The sequence below is a fragment of the Physella acuta genome, unplaced genomic scaffold (assembly GCF_028476545.2).
Source record: "Physella acuta isolate Inbredline_101_S28 unplaced genomic scaffold, ASM2847654v3 ptg000525l, whole genome shotgun sequence".
Taxonomy (NCBI): Eukaryota; Metazoa; Mollusca; class Gastropoda; family Physidae; genus Physella; species Physella acuta.
The window spans coordinates 235,639-255,476 of NW_026732044.1; the positions used below are offsets into that span (position 1 = coordinate 235,639).

Genomic DNA, 19,838 nt, shown 5'->3' on the forward strand with positions numbered 1-19,838 from the left:
CGTTTTTAACTTTAATTACCGTAACATGTATAGTCTAGTATACCCTCCCCTTATATATCCATGCTGATATTAAAAAAAAAGTTTTTAAAATTTGTTTATATAGTTGGGAGGTTTTTGTTTTTACAGAAATTAGTCACCACAAGTTTTAGTATTTACAAATATACATAAAATTAGTATCACAGTAAAAAAAACTGATAATAATAATCATTAAAAAAGTTTTTAAAAACCCACGTTTTCTGATTGAACTAAATAGTAGAAAATAAATGCTATACATCACAATAATGCTTTGAAAGTAACCTGTATGCATATGTTCTATAAACAATCAAGAGGTCAAGTTGTTGAAGAAAAAGAAATTGTTAAAGAAGAAGATGATGATGGTGCTGGTCATACCATACCACAACATAGGCGTTACCTTTCATTTGATGTAAATAATTTGTTTAATACATAAGTAAACTTTACATAAGTTACCAAAAAAATAATTACTGACTTGATTAGAACTTTAGTTAACAACACAGACACTGAAGCCCAAGCATATTGTAAAACATACTTATAAAAAACACACAAGCTGAAGAATAACAAAAGCTAAAAAAATATTTCTAACCAATTTTTTTTATTTAAAATTTTTTTTTTACTTCAAACTTAAAGAAGAGCACCATTTGACCCAGTCTGTTGTGGAGGATAAAAGTTTATTCATATCATTTTCTGGCTCTTCTTTCTTGGTCTCTGTCCTCTCGTAATCTAACCTTGCCCTTTTTGTTTTGTTGAATTCTCGCTTATCTACCTGCATCTCTGATTCTGAATTGGAAGATTCTTCCTCACTGCTACTGTCATCACTATCATCTTTTTCTTTTTTGTGTTTTAATTTCCTAAAATTGATAAATCTTAAATGAAAACAAATCTCAAAACATTGAAGATATTGAAATAAATTAATAGTCTGATATTTTAATAGCTAAATAAAAACTTAATGGTTAAGTACTATACAATTTATGTATATTTTCAATTACTTACTTTTTTACAAGTAGACTATTTAAATACTGGTCACAGAACAGTGATACTGGTTCATTAGAGTGAAGAAACTGGAAAAGAACATAAGAAACATAAATTTGCAGAAAAAATATCCAGCGATAATATAACCAGTTGTTAAATGGCACTTGATTTCACCAATAGGTTTTAAATGCAAATTATACAAATCTTTGTGTTGTAACTATTAATAAAGTACTAAGTAAGAATACACATCAATTAGAAAAAATAACACTAAAATGTTTTGTTAACTTACCAATGAAGCAAAAGGGTCCTCTGCTAACTTTGTTTTCCCAGCAGTTTCCTTGTGCTCTACAGCTTTGGTTTCTCTAACTAGTTTCTCAGCCATCATTAATCGAAGGTTGCTTTGTGGTATATTTTGTGCAATAATCATCTGCTCAAATAGTATTAATTACATATAGAAAAGTACATATAGAAGAAGAAATAGAAACCAGTCTGACATAATACAATTTTTTTAAACTAGTAAAAAAAAGAAAATATTTGGCAAGATATGCTGTTTTAACAGCACATTTAAAATCTACATGTAAAGTTTAGTCCCAGGATTCATCCATGATTTAACATAGGCATAATTATAATAATGGGAATTGAGCATTGAGCTGACCCCATTCAACCCCTTAATATGCCAAGATCAAAGAAACCATTAATTGTATCTACCCAATGTATAAATGGAGACTCCAATTAAAAAGTCCCTAAAAATCATTTAAGACCTCAATGTTTATCATTTAAAAATATTCCCCACCTTTTCCTTGTGGTCTCGTGTATTACGTTCTAGATCAAGTGTGATCAGTTGCTGTTCTGTGTTATACAAATATATCTGGGAACTGCCAGGCCAGCCCACATCAGCCAGGTCTTCTTGTCTGCCCCCAGGTACAAAGATGGCATCAACAATATCAGCACAGCTTATGTTCTCATGCCTGTATACAATTTCCTCATTGCTTGGTCTGAACACACACACTGTAATAAATAGAATCCTTAGACTAACATGGTTGTTTTTCCAATGCTAAAATCTGTCTCTTAATTAAGGCATTTAGTAATCTCTTTTAAAGAGATTATTGAATGCCATAACTAAAGAATTGGTCATATGTCTGATTAAAAAATTTTAAATAAAGTAAAGAATTTTTTTTGTCTTTATGCAGTTTTTATATTTAATAAAAATATTAATTAAAGTTAATGAGTGTTCAAAATGTCAGTAAGGTTTAGTTTGGTGGGGATAGGAATAGAAACATCCAGTTTTTAATAGCCCTAGAGTAAGCAGCATAAGACTTGATAACTTACATGTCTGACTGTTGGACACACATCCCATGAGGTCTGAGGACGGGTCCCTGAACAGCAATGTGACATTATCCTTGATGACCCAGAGAACTAGTGGAACACAAGAATTATTTTAAGACATTCCGGCAAAGGAAGATATCACTTGTCATTCAAAATTTAATTTGTAAATTGTTACAACATCAGTTAAATCAGCCTGTTTATAATAATAAAATCTAACACTTAATAGAAATCAAATATTAAAAAAAATTAAAATTACATTTTTAAAAATTTTGCAATTAAATAAATATTTATTTAAATTTAAGATTAGCAACTGCTCATATCTTTTATTCTTTCTTGTAAATACTTTTAAAACAATATCACACTACCCACTTTGATTATATTATTTATAGATATTAACATTTCTAAGAATGAGAGAGCAACTGTATGCAGGTTTTTTTTATCCATTCCAAAAGCTGAAAACTGGGTATTTCTCACCTGTCAATGTTAAGAGATCCCTGGATATCAATTTTTTTGCAGACGCAGATATCAAATGATGGCAGCTACCATGGCTTCCAAACTTTAAGTGACTGCAACAGTAATGTAAACATTTAAAAGTAAAAGTACATAATTAGATGATTTGAACATTTGTTTACTATACTGAAACGTACAACGTAATAAAAAATGTATTAATAGTTCTTACGTAATAGGATCTCTCTCATTTAAACAGTTGGAGAGCGTTGTGTGAACAACACTTGTATCAGGATCCCAAATTGTGATAAGATGCTCAAACCCTACAGCCAAAGTTGAGCCATCAGTAGAATAATCTGCACAATGAACGTTCAAGCCTCGATAAAACCCAACTGACTCGCAGTTCCACCGTGTGTTGATTCCTGAAATAATATTAAATTGTTCAGTAAAAAAAATTAATCTCACTTAAAAAAAAAAATTTCTGCAAAATAAATTAGCAAAAACAATTTTTAAATAGTGATGTGTTGATTCTTGACATAATATTGAATTGTTCAGTAAAAAAATTAATCTTACTTTTTAAAAAAAAATTCTGCAAAATAAATTAGCAAAAACTATTTTTTAAATAAAACAAATAACCCTACTGTATATATCTGAATCATCCACCAATGTCCAAATCTTAAAGCACTGATCTTCACCCACAGAAACAAGAGATGGAGAATCAAATCCAGATTTTTTATGTGTTACTGGTCGAAATAACATGCTAGTAATTTTTTGATCATGTGGGTATTCAACAGTTGTATTCAGTGAATATCTGGAAAAAAGTAAACGCTATTAAACATTTGTAAAAACAAATTGAAAAATTAAATAAAATCACTGATAAAGGTTTACAAAACCTATAACTGAAAACTTAACTTTAATTTTGAATTCGCAAATTATAAATCTAAAAATTCAAAGGAAAAAAAATTAAAATTACGTTTGAGCTTCTGAACTATAAGACCAAAATTTAAGTCTGAGCTCTGGCGTGAAGTGACCGTCATCCCACATCTCAAATGTTGCCAACCACTGACCATCTCCAGAAATTGCTGTACAGATTATCTCTGTGATGGCTTTAGGCTGGTCAAGGTTTTCAGGGGAGATGTAATTTTGACCTACGATATCAAGCTGGAAAAAAAAATCTGCTTATGAAGTTACTGCCCTTTTCTAGTAGTTGTGAGAATTATCTAAATAGATTGTGCTAAAGCTGATAAAGTTAAATATAATATTTTATAAATAAAAAAAAGAGTGGGGGGGGTTTAAATTTTTAAATTTTCCACTTACATTAAAAAGTTGCTTGTTTAAAGACAGAGAAAAAAACTGTAAATGCCCAGGTAAACCGTTGGTCACAATAGTCCTAGACCTAGGGTCATACTTCAGCCCACTCGAGATGGGTGACTTATCAACAGTTCTACAAAAATTTGTTCTGGTCATTCCTCTGTAAACTTGCAGCACTTTAAGATTTATGTCAAGTAACTGGATTGCTTTAAGGGGAAAAAAAAAGAAGAAATAAATCAATTAGACTTTATATTAGTAAAAAAATATTTTATCTTTAGGAGAGAGTGGGTTATCTGTTTCTTAGTACATTTTAGTTTATAAAATTAACTATTTAAAAATATTTTAACCATCAAAAAACTAGAAGCACAAACTAGCAGTCTTGTAAATGAATGCTGTTTGTATTATGCAAATTTAAATTTTATTTATCATAAATAAATGATAATAAGCATGGGAAATAAGATTTTCATTAACTTGGATGATCCAAACTGCCATTAAAAATATTTGTCTTTAAAACACTATCTGATAGAGAAATCAATCACAACATACAATTGTCAGCATGTCTTGTTGCAAAGAAATTTCCATCAGGTGAGATGATAATCTCAGAGACTGGAGCGCCCATGCGTGGCTTGTAATCCCGTTGGTTTGGGTTGCCCATCTGCCACCTCACTAGCACACATTCAAATCCACCACTCAGCAGGTTTGAACCTGTTAAACACAAGATTATCAGACTAGTGATTGATACAAACAAAAAAAAACATTTATATGTTTGGGTTGCCCATCTGCCACCTCACTAGCACACATTCAAATCCACCACTCAGCAGGTTTGAACCTGTTAAACACAAGATTATCAGACTAGTGATTGATACAAACAAAAAAAAACATTTATATGCAAATTTAAGTATATTTAAAAACCAATGAAGAAAAAAACCCAATCTTACATGAAAATATACCTAAAATTAAATTATATTATTATAAACAGGCAAAAACTATAACACAATTTAATTGAAAATAAATATTTATATTAAAGAAAATTACCATTAGGCGTAAATTCAATGCATGAGACGGGTAGGCTGTGCCAGTGCATAACAGAAATAACAGGATGACTGTCTTTGAAAAAATTGTTCCTGTAATAATAAATTTATAAACATAAGTTTTCCTGTCTATAATGGATAACCAGTGATACATCCACATTAAATCCATATTTATGAAAAAATACAACTAAAAATGTATTAACACACAAAAGGAAATACTAAAACTGATTACTATCTGATTGAAAAAATGCAAATCTAGATAAAATAGAAATATGTATGTTAAAAATTTAACAAAATTTTTTATTTTTTTTACCACAGGAGAATTTTTCCATTTTCCAAACCAGTTGCTATACAATACTCAGTTGGGTGACAGGCCACACAAGTTATTGCTTTGTTTTTGTTGAACTTGTCATGGTCACTTACACTAAAGAAATATATGCCCTATAGCTTTATTTTTGTTGAATTTGAAAATAGTAAATTATATAAAAAAGTTTTCCTTAATTTTTGTTGGATTATCACTAAAAAATTAAGCAAAATTTATAAATATTAGTTGAATTCTTATTTATTAAATTTCAACAAAACAATTAATTATTTGGTGTAAAAATTAATTAGCAGCAATTATTAACATAGAAATATAATAGATAAATTACTTACAATTTTGTCGATCCTTTTTTCATAGAGTAAATTGCCAGTGTGTGCTTAAGTCCTGACGCCACATATTCTCTCTGAAAAGTAGTTAATTTTTTATCTCACTATACACAGTGCCCTTTAGTTACAGAAGATGAATATGCGGCTTGCCTAGTTTAGTATTATTTAACATTATAAAATAAAAAGCTGTTTTCTTTAAAATTATCAAAATTATTTTTATTTCCAATATAATCTTGTCACAGAACATAACTTTCAAATATTATATACTGAACACAAAAAATTTCTAACTTGTAAGTATGCATAAACTGCAAAGAGTACAATCAAACTATTTGCTTTTAACCTGATACTTACTAAACACCCAAACGAAACTAATCTTGGGTCTCCATCACATTTCTCAATAATCATCTTGGGTTTTGAATAATCATTACTGGTTTTTTTCTTCTTCCACTGCATAAGACTGAATGCTGTGGGGGAAGGGTTAAAAACATGGTTAAACATTATCTGTGCCATCCAAGATTAGTTTTAACTAGAGTAGAATCATCAACATTTTAATGTATTGAGAGGCACATGCACAAAAGTAAGTAACATGAATAAAATGCCAAGAAAAAACCATCAATAACTTGATACATTGCTGTTAAATACATGTTTCATTTCTCAATCAGAATTAAGTGTAGCAAATTTCTAAGGCTGTGTTAACTGTAATTGTGATGAACTAAGAAAATAAGGTACAAACAGAAAATAATGAAATTGAAACCAAAAACTTACTCTGAACTTCATCTAAAAACTTTTTTTACCTCCCTTACTTATATGTAGCCATATAGATACCAATTAAACTTCACTAAGGAACAGTATCATGTAAAACAAATTCATGCAATAATTTGCACTGATACTAATTTCCCTACCTAGTGAGCCTGAATGATATTAATTAAAATGTAACTTGCAGATTTTACACATGATTGTTATCTGTTTAAAAAAATCCAAATAATATTTGCTTCTATCAGTGATAAAGCTATTTGTTTCAAAGAAAAGTTAATATTATTCGGGGAAAGAAAGATTCAATTCATTTAGAGCCTATAGTGACAAAATAACAGACAAGCTTGATCTGATTGGTTCACATCTAAAAGGTCTCTTAAAGCTCATTGAGGTTGATGCTAAACATAATCTAAACAATGATTAAAGAGACCACACTCAGCTTACTATATAAAGTTCTAAAAAAGATACTTACTTTTTTTATGCTCAGTGGTCTGACTTAGCATCATGATAGACTTTTTGTCAGCATTGATTGAGATAATTCCATACAAAGCCATATGTAGATTATATTGCTGAGAAATTTATATAAATAATTCATTATCAGACATTAACCAAGTTTAGCAAATAGCACTGTAAATAAAAATTAAATTACAGATAAAAATTTTGAAACACAGGACCCACAATAACGTAGCCAGTTTTAATAGCTTAACCCTACAGTATACTCTAAAAGCTAAATTTTAGGAGTTTTCCCGACCTTCAGTCTCACGCCATCAAGGTAGTCCCATGAAATCAGCAAACCATCTTGACCACAGGAAAATATCTGTGGATAAGTTGTACATTACTATGTTAATTATAAAATTTATGTCTTGCCACTTAACTTACATCACAACTTATAAATCATTTTATAAAAAGATTTGCTCAAAATTTCAAGCACAACTTTTTAATTTACAGATCTAAAATATAAAAAACAGATGTGTGCTAAATACCTGCAAGACATTACTAGGATTCAATACCACTCCAGTGACAGCTTTTGTGTGACCTCTGAGGTTATGTAACAGCTCTCCATTAGTGGTGTTGAAAACTTTTAAACTGTCGCCACAGCAACATATTATGTATCTAAGAAAAGTGTAGAGAGAAAATTACAATGGAGTTTCAGTCTAGCCACACTAAAATATATTTAAACGAAGCATTTTATTAAGCTAATTAAGTCATACCTACATACTCATTTAGATAAATATCATGTTTCAAGCCCAACAATGCCCCTTTGGCCTTTTCTTTCATACCACATTCAATGCATGACTCAAAATATCAGCTGTTTATCTCCTTACTCTTATGACCTAAAAAACATGCAGTGAGCTGTGTAATGTACATGATAGCCTCCTTGCATTCTTTTTTTTGTCATGTGAGAAATACCAGTCCCTGTACTTAGTTGACTAATTACTAAATAGTTATGTAGGCCTAGGCCTTAAGCTAATATAAAATTTAATATATTAGGCCTAATAAATAACAATAAATAATGGTATTAAATCAAATAATTAATTGTCATCAAATCAATAAGACAAGAATCACTTTAAACAAGGTAGTACTCAAAATCAATACATAGAAAGTGAAAGTGATAAATCTTTAGCATATTTCTGGTGCTGTGAAAACCATCACATAGATTCAATGAATTTTAAATTTTCTGGCGGTGGTGTTATTTATTATGTTATAACAACACAAAAATAAGCTTTAAACTTAAAATTTTCAAAGTTCATGGTCAACCCAGCACATCAACACATTTCTCGAAAGGTACATTAGGCCTATATTTTAACTAATTTGCAGTGGTATTAAAATAAGAAAGTGTCTATTTGTAGTTAACTACAAATAGCTCTCAGAAGGCTATTCGTAGTTTGCTATTTTTAGCAGACCAAATTTATTTTTAAATTTATTGTCCAGTGCATGCATACATGTCTTTTTTTTAATATCTTGCATATGACACTCGACTTTTCAACAATTTTACAAATGTATGAGTGGTCAAAGTGTTTGTCAATCAGGTAGTTTGTTTTCGCGGTGTGGGTTCCATTCCTTTTGGCTCAGAGTTTTTATTTTGCTAGGGGTTCGGCTTCAAGGTCAAGTTTAGGGTACGTTAAGGTTAGGCATTAAGATTAAGATTAGGCATTAAGGTTAAGGCTTAACTTAAGCTTAGGGTTAATGATAAGGTTAGATCTAAAAACATTACTTCTCCATATTGCAGAAATAGGGGGATCAAAGAATCACAGAAAAATGATTAGTTAGAGTACGAATAGTCGAATAGCCTTCTGGGGGCTATATGTAGTGAATCCGTAGCCTAAAATCAATGTAGTCATAATAGTATTAGTATAATAACCACATTTATTTTTATATTAACTTAATAATATAAATAATGTGGGTCACTGGTGTCGCTAGGTCGGGTGTCACCTGGTGCTGCACTTTGTGGTGTCAACCCAACCAAGAAACAAAGTATATATATATATTTATATATATGTGTGTGTGTGTCTGCCTACATAGGCCTAAAATTTAAATATATGCCTCATACGCGTAGATGTATGTGTTATAAGCTTTAATCACTGCAGACTTAATAGAAACGATGTTTATCTATAGTTTGTTGATTATTATACAGTTGTATGTACCATTGTTTTCTCTATAGTTAGCATTTTAACGTCATGATGTCACCCCCTCCTTCTTGTAATAATTGTGGGTTTGTACTTAAAAGACTATTTGGATGATTTTAGACACCAATGTTCGATAATACTCTTCCTTAAAATAGGTGTGTTGGGTTGTTAGTAGTATTGTAATCTTGACTAATTTTATGGCTAGAAATTAGGGTTAGGAATATGGTAGGACCAAGGTTGGGGTTAGGGACAGGGTTAGCATTGACATTAGCCAGCCTTGTGTGTATTTAGTTAACTACCAGTAACCTAACACCCCTTTTTAAAAGAAGATTCCATTATCCGACACTGGTATAAAAATTCTCCCGACTATTCAACTTTAATCATCAATGGAACTGGCAAAAAAGCATTTTTCTTCTATACATTTTGCAATTTTTTGCCACGGTGTCAAACGGTGCGGTTCGCACCCCCCCGCCCCGCCCTCCCTACGTTGCTGATGTGTGTGCATTTTCTGTATCAACGTTGGTTTTTTTTTTAACTTTTATTCATGGGTAGGATTGCAAGCCCTACCTTCTTTATCCGGTTCGTTGAGATGCCCCCTCCCCTAGCCTGCCTGAAGGGTTATCTAGGCGAAGTATATAATAATATAATATGATTGTGTGGTTTTCGTTGGACAGATTTGTTACGTAGATCTAGAAATAAGAATGATAGAATCTAGAATTTTTATTCTAGATCTACCTAAATTTAATTCTTAAGTTTTATTTACTAATATTTACCAACCCAATCGTGAATAACAACTCAGCCTCAGTTGACACTTGCACCAGAGTTTCTTCCAGGCATCACTTCGGGGGGGGGGGGGGGGGGGGGGGGGGGGGGGACGGGGGGGGGGCAGCGCTACCCTGAAGAAAGTCTACCCCCCCCCCGAAATGGAATTTATAATTTATGTAGAAAATATGTACTTTAACAGTAACCGCCCCCCCCCCCCTCCCCCCGAGAAAGACGTTGGGAAGTGGAAGAAACACTCACACTGACTTGCACAGTGAATGGACACGAGCGAGAAAACTCTCAAAGGTATTTGAGAGGTGTATAAATTAGTTTAAAAATCAGGCACGGCGTAGTTACAATTAATATGGTTATAAAATCCTGTCTGTCTGGTTTATTTCGGACTTTACTAAAGATTGGGTCTATTAGATGTTTTAAAAATTTTCGGTAACTAATTGAAAATTTAAAAACAAGCCAAAACAATTTGGTTTTCACGTGTAATGGGGACATAAACAATGGCATCCTGCTATTGGATAGGCCGACATTGATTTTATTGTACACATTGTAAGCTAAAAATAGAAAACTAGGTCATGGGGTTTTTAATTTGCATTGTTATTTAAAAACTTGATCTGCAAAGTTTTGTAAACAAATAGTTATCGATCACTAAGTTACTGTACAGCCAATCAATATTTGTCTTACGAAAGTGAAACATCCGGTTTTAACTTAGGCTTGATGAAAATAAATAGAAATGTAGCTATAAACTAGGTACTAGGATTAGGCTCCCGTTTTACGATGCGCGGCGAGATTTTCCTCCCGTTACCCAAATACCGAGAGTTGGCGGACGCGCGAGTGCGAGTGTTTCGTAATTTTTATCATTCTCCGTTTTCGCCTGGTCAATTTTATTGCGAGGAGTATTTTTTTGAAGAAAAATGGACTTAGCGTGTTATATATTTTTTAAAAATATTTTCATGGACTATTTTTTATGGAGTGTTTCATTGAAAATAAGGTAAGTTTGATTTATTCCCTAAACTTCTCTATGGGCTCTACTTGAAATTTTATTGCAAAATCTCCATTCTTATCCATTTTTGTCTATCTCTTTTAAAAATCGTATTGTTTGGATGTGTCTCTCAGCTGAAAAACGCTTCACAGTTAGGTGTACTGTTTGGGGCATCTATTGTTTACATTTTCAAAGTGAAAGTAGAACCGGAAGTAACTTTATAAAAGTTGAAATTCCTTAATTTTTTAACCGGAAGTTGCCAGATCTTACGATTGACACTTTCGCTTGTTTTTTATGCTTTGCATTAATTACTTGCAATCTACGATCATCCACTCTATTTATTCAATAATTGATGTTTTATAGCTAGATTTTTTATATATTATCCATTTTCTTTCTTAAATTTCGTTTTTTTTTTTGTGTTTTTATTGTGTTTAACACAGTTTTTTTTGTTAAAAGCCATTTGCCCCAGTTCTAAGTTTTTTCCGCACTCGCGTTTAAAAGTAAAAAACGTAGTAGTGTGGTCTTTGTTTTAGATTTTCTTGAATTTTAATCATTTGATATTAGTTTTAATTAATTATAATTAAGATATTAATACTAATACTATTTGTCTCAATTGAATTCCAATTGCCTGTTTTTTCTTTCATTTGAAAAACTATTATTCTTGTAACTAGTTTTGTTATTCAACTAACATTTTTTTTTGTTTTACATTATTACTAACGCAATTTCTTTATATACTTTTAGTCTTTAGTAGTAGATCTATCTAGATTCTAGATCATTATAAGATCTACATTTAACTTTTAATTGAACAGTTGTGCTGTTACATCAGTTTTGATAGTTTTTAAAAGTAAATTTTCAGCATCTTAGTTAAAGTTTAGAGCTAAACCAAATCTAAATTGGACATCGATTCTTCTATATTCTAGATTCATTTTGTATTAATAATATTGATTAAATTAAAAGTATTGTTAATATTTTTTTATTTACACCTCTTTTGTTAGATTTCGTTTCTCTGTTATAACTTATATTCATCATAACAGTAAATCTTGTTTTTTTTTGCTTTGTTAACATTGTGTTTTAAGTCTAAATTTCCAGAAAATGGAGCATGTTGAGCAACTAACTAATGCTGTTGTGGAGGAAACTGCTGACTTTGCTCAAAGTACAAGGACTTTGAAGGATTTTGATCAACTTATCAGCACCTACAAAGACTACAGCCAAGGAAATGAATTGAAGAATGGCCATATTTTGTATTTTTACTACAACTGTAACAAAAATATGTCAGCTACATCTGCCTTCATACTAGATGTTCTGATGAATCAAGAACTCAGTGGATTAGTTATTGCCAACAAGGTTAAAAAAATGTTTGCAGAACTCTCAACAAAGAAGAAAAACATTCATAGACCTTCTAATTGGTGTTCTATTGTGGCCCTACTTGACAAAGTTTTTGAAGCACCTATACCTAAAGGCAAGAGAGCAGAAAAATCTAAGGAAATAAAAGAACAGACTGTCAGCACATCCCATAGTCCAGCTAAAAAATTAAAGAAAGATTGTGAGAACTGCCCTAAACTGAGAAAAATTAACATCGCATTGGATACTGAGAACAAAAAAGTTGTGCAAGATTTGTACAAACAAATACATGATCTTAAAGCTGCGAACAAAAACTTGAAACATACTTTTGCTCCTTATAAAATCAATCAGGACAAGATGAGAAAAAATGCATTAATCAGACAGTTGAAATTAGAGCTTCAAAACTTAAAAAAATCAAATGCTCCTAAACCAGTAAATAAGAGCTACAAAGATATTAAGAAGCTGAACAAAAAACTAAACACAAAAATCAGTATGCTTAAAAAAAATATCACTGATCTAGAAAGCAAACTTGCCGATGTAATGAAAGAGAATGATCTTGTAAGAAATGAATCCAGCCATAACCTAGAATGTGCTGAATATTTTGAAGCCATGGCTGAAGAAAATATACCAGAAGAAACCATAAATCCAGTAGAAGAAAAAATGTATAATGCTCCAATGCGTAAATCCATGTTCATGTGTTTAACCAATCATGTTCCTGTTTGTTCAGCTTCTGAAGTAGTTGCATATGTTGTTAAGCAATTGACTGGCAGAATACTAACAAGACTTCCACATTCAACCACAGTGGCTCAGATGGCGTATGAATTGGGAGTTTTGTCAGATTTACAAGTGGCTGAAAGTATTCTTTCAAACAACAACATAACCATTTCTTGGGATGCAACTAGCCTGGGAGGTTCACATATCAATGAACTGCATATATCTGAGGAAAGTGGCTCCCTCACTGTTAACATCAGAAATCTCCCAGGAGGTAAGGCTGTTGACTATTCAGACCATGTGTGTGATGCTTTAGTCAGAGTGGCGACTACTTATGCAGCATACCATGGACTTGAAGTCAACTCAGTTAAAGAGAAACTATTTAAGGCAATCACCAACACCTTAACTGATCGTGCTCCTTCAAACCATGCTGCTGTAAAACTACTAAACATTGCTTTTAACACACACCTTTTAGAGCTCAACTGTAATGTTCATCCATTAGACAGCTTAGCACTGGTTGCACGCAAAACTCTGGAATCCTTAGATGGTGCAGGAAAGGCTGTAACTTGCATTCATGGCCTTTCCCAGATGAGGTGATTACTGTTCTTTAATGCATTCATATTTTTCAACTATCTATTGTGCTACACAATTCTTTTGTTATTTCTTTACATATCTTAGCTCATTATTTTTGTCATAGGTATAAACAAGTAAAAGGTGATCCCGCTGGATTTAAGACATTCTTGAGGGCCAACAACTTGCCCCTAGGATTAGTTGTTAGATATGTTGGAAACAGGTTGCAAGTACTCTTCCACATGGCTGGTGTGATTGTTTCCAACATTGAACATTTTAAAACATACCTCAGGGATGTCTGCTCTCTCAAGTCAAGTTTGAAGTCTACATTGCTGAATAACTTACAAGATGACAACACAATTAAGCAGCTGAAAGCATTAGCCTTCTTTGGCAAAGTACTCACTGGACCTTGGATGAGTCTTTTCTACAGTAATGAAAGAAAGAATCTAGAAATGGTAAGGTCATTCAGAGTTTAAAATTGTGAATCTCATATCTTTTATTTGATAAAAGTTATAATTATAATTCATATAATCATTCATTCAATTTTAATTATTTATTTTATTTTTAGGCATCTGACATTCAGAGGTCAAACACAGTCCTTTTAAGTTTCGTGAGTGATCCTCAGTTGATGCTCTCTGCAACGAAGGATGTGTTTGGAAATGACATTGGTGACCCTGCTTTCCATCACTATGTAGCTGATGCAGATGACTACCAGCTGATGGTGATGGAAAGATTGGCTGGTGCATTTCAAGCCAAACTGAATGCTCAGTTAAAAGATTTCCAGGCTGGAGGAATCTATGCTCAGCCATCCAAAGAAATGCTGGCCCAAGCAGCATCAGCACCAACCCACAACATTTGGTCAGAGAGGTCTCTTGGGATGACAGATTATCTGTGGCGCAGATCTCCCAATGCTACTTTTGGATTTTTGGATGGCAAAGTGAAAGCTATAACAAACAAAACTGTACAATGGCTGGAGAAACAAGAAGATGAAAGTAAGTTGATCAAGTTTGCTGTGACAAGAGGTGGACAGATAAAAAATGAGGAACTAAAAAGACAGAAGGCTCTGCAATTTGAAGTGAAGGCTCGACAAGAACTGGCTATAAAGAAGAAAGACACTGCTACCAGAAAGCGCATTTCAGATCAAATTAAAAGTACTTTGTACAAAAAACAACCACTGAATACAGATCTACTGGAAAAAACACCTCTTGTCTCCAAAGATATGCTGCAAAAACTGGTCTTTCATCCCGACACACTACAAGGCTCAATCATATCACACGTGTGGGATGTAGATGGCTCAAATACAAAATTTTATGGACATATTAAGAAAATGAAATGCGCTAAAGAAAAACTGATGTTAAAGATAGCATACTGGAACCCTCTAGATGAGAATGAATTTTTGGCTACTGACTATGAACTTGAACTGGCAAATGTAATAACAGACCTGGTGATGGGAGATCTGCTCTTTCTGGATAAAGATATGATCAGGTAACAAATATTTCTTGGTTTAGCAAAATCTAACTTTAAAATTTATTATTCATAATGTAATAAAAAAACAGTTCAAAATGTAATACTTGAACATAACTACTGCAACATGTATTAAGCTGATAACAACTGGCTATTATTTTGACAGCAAAGAATAATTGAAACTGGATAATGATGAACCACATCTTAAAACATATGGAATGCACTAGAACTGGTAAATATTTTTAGAAATATTTTTGCGTTTAATTTTTGGCTAGTTTTATTAACAGGATAATATATTTTACATTTAATAAAAAAAATTTGTTTATAGAAAACATCAAGACCACAGATGATCTACTTCTTCAGGATTGTCCGCAAGGTTAATAGATAAGGTAAATATAAGTCCTTAACCTTTCCTAAGCAAATCTATAAAACTGAAAGCACTGTTTATTAAGTATTATTTTTATATTCTAATAGAACAACACTTCAAGATCAATGTTGAGCCACTTCTTCAGGATTGTCCGCAAGGTTAATGGATAAGGTAAATATAAGTCCTTAACCTTTCCTAAGCAAATCTATAAAACTGAAAGCACTGTTTTTTAAGTATTATTTTTATATTCTAATAGAATGACACTTCAAGATCAATGTTGAGCCACTTCTTCAGGATTGTCCGCAAGGTTAATGGATAAGGTAAATATAAGTCCTTAACCTTTCCTAAGCAAATCTATAAAACTGAAAGCACTGTTTTTTAAGTATTATTTTTATATTCTAATAGAATGACACTTCAAGATCAATGTTGAGCCACTTCTTCAGGATTGTCCGCAAGGTTAATGGATAAGGTAAATATAAATCCTTAACCTTTCCTAAGCAAATCTATAAAACTGAAAGCACTGTTTTTTAAGTATTATTTTTATATTCTAATAGAATGACACTTCAAGATCAATGTTGAGCCACTTCTTCAGGATTGTCCGCAAGGTTAATGGATAAGGTAAATATAAATCCTTAACCTTTCCTAAGCAAATCTATAAAACTGAAAGCACTGTTTATTAAGTATTATTTTTATATTCTAATAGAACGACACTTCAAGATCAATGTTGAGCCACTTCTTCAGGATTGTCCGCAAGGTTAATAGAGAGGTATAAAATTTGCTATTATATTACTTTCATTTTTATACTGTGTAACATATACTAAGTACTAGTGTCATATTTCAGATACAGACCACACTTCAGCAAAAAATAAAAATCCAGCCTTTCATTTAACTAGACCAAATTTCAGCCACTTCTTCAGGATTGTCCGCAACGCTAATAAATAGGTAAAAAAATTAATTACTTGCAATTATATAGCTATACTTTTAATTGTGTGAACGCAACATATGCTGAGTACTAGTGTCATATTTCTGATACAGATCACAATAAAATCCAGCCTTTTATTCAATTATGAGCCAGTTCTTCAGGATTGTCCGCAATGCCAGGAGTGAGGTAAAAGTCATTTTGATTTTTAATTCTCATTTTAATTTTTAATAATCATTTTTAATTATTGTTTTGAAAGATTGCTTGATTAAATGTATTATATCTAGAAAGAGACCACCCAAATACATTTAATATGAGCCAGTTCTTCAGGATTGTCCGCAACGCAAGGAGTGAGGTAAAAGTCATTTTAATTTTTAATTCTCATTTTAATTTTTAATAATCATTTTTAATTATTGTTTTGAAAGATTGCTTGATTAAATGTATTATATCTAGAAAGAGACCACCCAACTACATTTAATATGAGCCAGTTCTTCAGGATTGTCCGCAACGCAAGGAGTTAGGTAAAAGTCATTTTTAATTTTTGATTCTCATTTTAATTTTTGATAATCATTTTTTAATGATCATTTTGATTCCTTTTGAAAGATTAATTGTATTTTATTTCAGAAAGAGACCACTCAGCTACAATGAATATGGGCCAGTTCTTCAGGATTGTCAACTTTGCTCAGATTAAAGATAAATGTTTTTAATTTCATTTTCTAAACATTACTACAATAATTAATGAATTGAAGTAGGGTTTTCCAAAATTCAGATTAGTAACTTTACATTTTTTTTCAGGTATATATTTCAATATTTTAACTACACACCAGTTTGTTGGATTATTGAACAAGTTCAAAAACTGTAAGTAAAATGCGGAAACTTGAAGGCTTGACGAATGATCATTGCTGAGGTAAGAAATATTTATACTTAAAATATGAAGCACTTAACTTAGAAACACAAATATTAAACTTATACCCCATTTATAATAAATTCATTGCTTGTTTGCTTTTGTTTTTAAAATAAATACTTTATTTAAAATCAAATTTAATGAGTTTTTTTTTTTAATAAGCTTTATCAGAAATTGCATCGTAAAAACTTATAGTTTCAAAATTTTTTAAAGGTTTATAAAAGAATTAACATTATCTATTTACTTACCCATGTATCTTTATTCTGACCAATTTTGAGCTGAATATTTCAAATAGTTAAAATTTTAACTGAGATTCAGTAAAAACGTGGTTACAAAAATAAAGGGTGGTACCCTCTTATACCCAATATTTTTATTAAACAGACAGATTTTAAACAAAGGTTTTGAGTTTTTCTGTTGAAGGATAGAGTAAACTAGAATCAGGCTAATTTTCAGCTTTAAATTCTTATTAGTTCAAATTTGACTTAATTTTTCTTTTACTTTTTGAGAGAATATCGGTTTTGCGAAAAGTGTAAAAATAAGCAGTATAAAGCCTTAAAAATAACAATTTTTAACTTTTTGACATATTTTTTGATAACATTAAGAAACACATCCATATTTCTTTTAATTTAACCTATTTTGAACTTGATAACTTATATATTTTCAGTTTTAAGTGCAATTATATAAAAGCAATATCTTTGCAAAAATAGGGGGGGTCCCCTTTCTCACTGCAATTATTTTAAAATTCAACCTATAAATTTCTAATTTTTTTGTTTATTATGCTTATATATATGATAAATAAAGTTTCTACAAAGTTATAACAAATTTGATCGCTTGGTTTACTGGCTATGACAATTTTAGTAAACGCTTAAAAAAACTCTATCACACAAATTGGAAAAAAACCTATGTTAAAAAAAACGCTCTTTTTAATACGAAAAAAAATCATAACTATTTAACCGTTTGAGCTACATCAAAAAGGAAAACTGTTCTGTTATTGTAATTTTTTGCTCCTTTTAACTGTAGTGGTTGTTTCCCTATTAAACCAATTTTCAAAATTTATCCTAGTACCTACTATAAACTCAACAAATTATTTTCAAGTTCTCTGGATTTGCAACTTTTATAGCATTTATTCTAAAAATATAAAATTTCTAAATTAATTTTAGGCTTAAGTTTTTATTTTTTATTTTTTTTTACGGTCTAAATCTAAAAAGCACGTTTTTATTCCATGTCAACAATATTATGGAAGGAATCTCGTCAACTCGCTCGCCTCCATTAGTCTGCTTAACTTTTGTAGCGCGAGAAACAAAACTAAAACCTACTTTGAATCATGAGAAAAACAGTACTGGCCAAACAGGGAACCAGCTTGTAGAGACGGTACAAGTGCCATCACTGAAAAGTATTCAGCTTCTCTTTCTTTTCCCTTTCTTTTATTATGAACCCTAACCCTCGTGCATTTGTTGTTAAAATTCACTTTCGTTTCTAGTTGGGTTTGTCACTTCCGCCTGTCAGAATTTTAATATGCCAGATAGGCTTAGGCAAAAGTATTATTTAAAATTTTACTTTAAATAGTAGGCTAGGCCTATAAATAATTTTATACTTAAAATTATCAGTAAAACATTATACCTATTAAATAATTTTAACATTAAAATGTATACATATAATATATTGCAGATTATCATGTTCTAATCTGCTTGCTGCATCCCCTACTTAATAACGTCGATGTAGCTTTTTTTAGCCTTTGGATCAATGGACTTCCTGAATTTAGACTTTGAGGGTCAACGCCGGCTCGACTATACTCGTCAACCGATTTTTGTTATGCATTATGAACCGCGAACGGGTATTTGCGTAACGATCGCCAATCTATAACTTCATTTGAGCACATCATTCCCAAACAATTATGGTTAACACAAAACACAGTATCCAATCCACTATTTAGATCTGTTTACCTAAGATAAGTGTTGTAGTTGAACTGCCCATGAGCAGTGTTTCTTCCAGACTTTTTTCTGAGGTGGGGGGGGGGGGGGCACTTGAAATTTGGGGGGGGGGGGGGCGGACACTGTTAAAAGTATATATTTTCTATATAAATTTCATTTCGTTCGATATGCCTGGAAGAAACTCTGCCCATGAGCAACATACATATTACATAACCTTACTCAAAAGATTTTTAGTTTTACATGTCTGTAACTAGCTTTTTTGTTCATTTTGAAGAAATCTAAGTACAATAAGCATATAAGTAGCGTTATTTTAAAATATTTTTAGAAATATAACACCCAGCTTTGAGGCCTATAATTTTAATCAAATTTTATTCATTAGTCAAGTAGTCTGAAGAGAAAATCATCGAATCATGTGTTCTAGAATACACACATAAAAAATTATAAATGGATAAACAGTCAAAGTGTTACCCATATTTGATTAAAACATGCAATTTTTTAACTCATTATATATCATTTAATTTAGATGGATCTTTTTATAATTCAAATATGAATTTTAATTGTTTCCTTTGTATTGTTTGATTTTTATTTCTATTTCAATAATAACATTATTAACATAGACCACTCCCCCACCCCTTTTCCAGTTTAGTTATTCTGTTTGTTGTTTAAGTTTACTTTGTATTTATAGTCTGTAAAAATAAACATGAAAAATTAAATGAAAACCAATTCAATTAATAAAAAACTGAAA

At 31.3% G+C, this 19,838-nt stretch overlaps 1 protein-coding gene across 1 annotated transcript; it reads right to left on the reverse strand.

Moving 5' to 3' along the window:
* Positions 1–589: 589 nt before the first annotated feature.
* Positions 590–18,650, reverse strand: LOC131945129 (WD repeat-containing protein 75). The gene is made up of 19 exons (XM_059306130.1): positions 18,479–18,650; positions 7,487–7,616; positions 7,255–7,320; positions 6,976–7,072; positions 6,102–6,214; positions 5,757–5,827; positions 5,416–5,526; positions 5,107–5,195; positions 4,618–4,776; positions 4,078–4,277; positions 3,734–3,921; positions 3,402–3,571; positions 2,993–3,182; positions 2,788–2,879; positions 2,317–2,403; positions 1,781–1,995; positions 1,277–1,414; positions 1,009–1,076; positions 590–866 (listed from the first exon to the last, which is right to left on the reverse strand). The coding sequence occupies exons 1-19, from the start codon at positions 18,544–18,546 to the stop codon at positions 629–631; spliced, it is 2,490 nt and encodes an 829-aa protein (XP_059162113.1). The 5' UTR covers positions 18,547–18,650; the 3' UTR covers positions 590–628.
* Between the last annotated feature and the right edge of the window lie 1,188 nt (positions 18,651–19,838).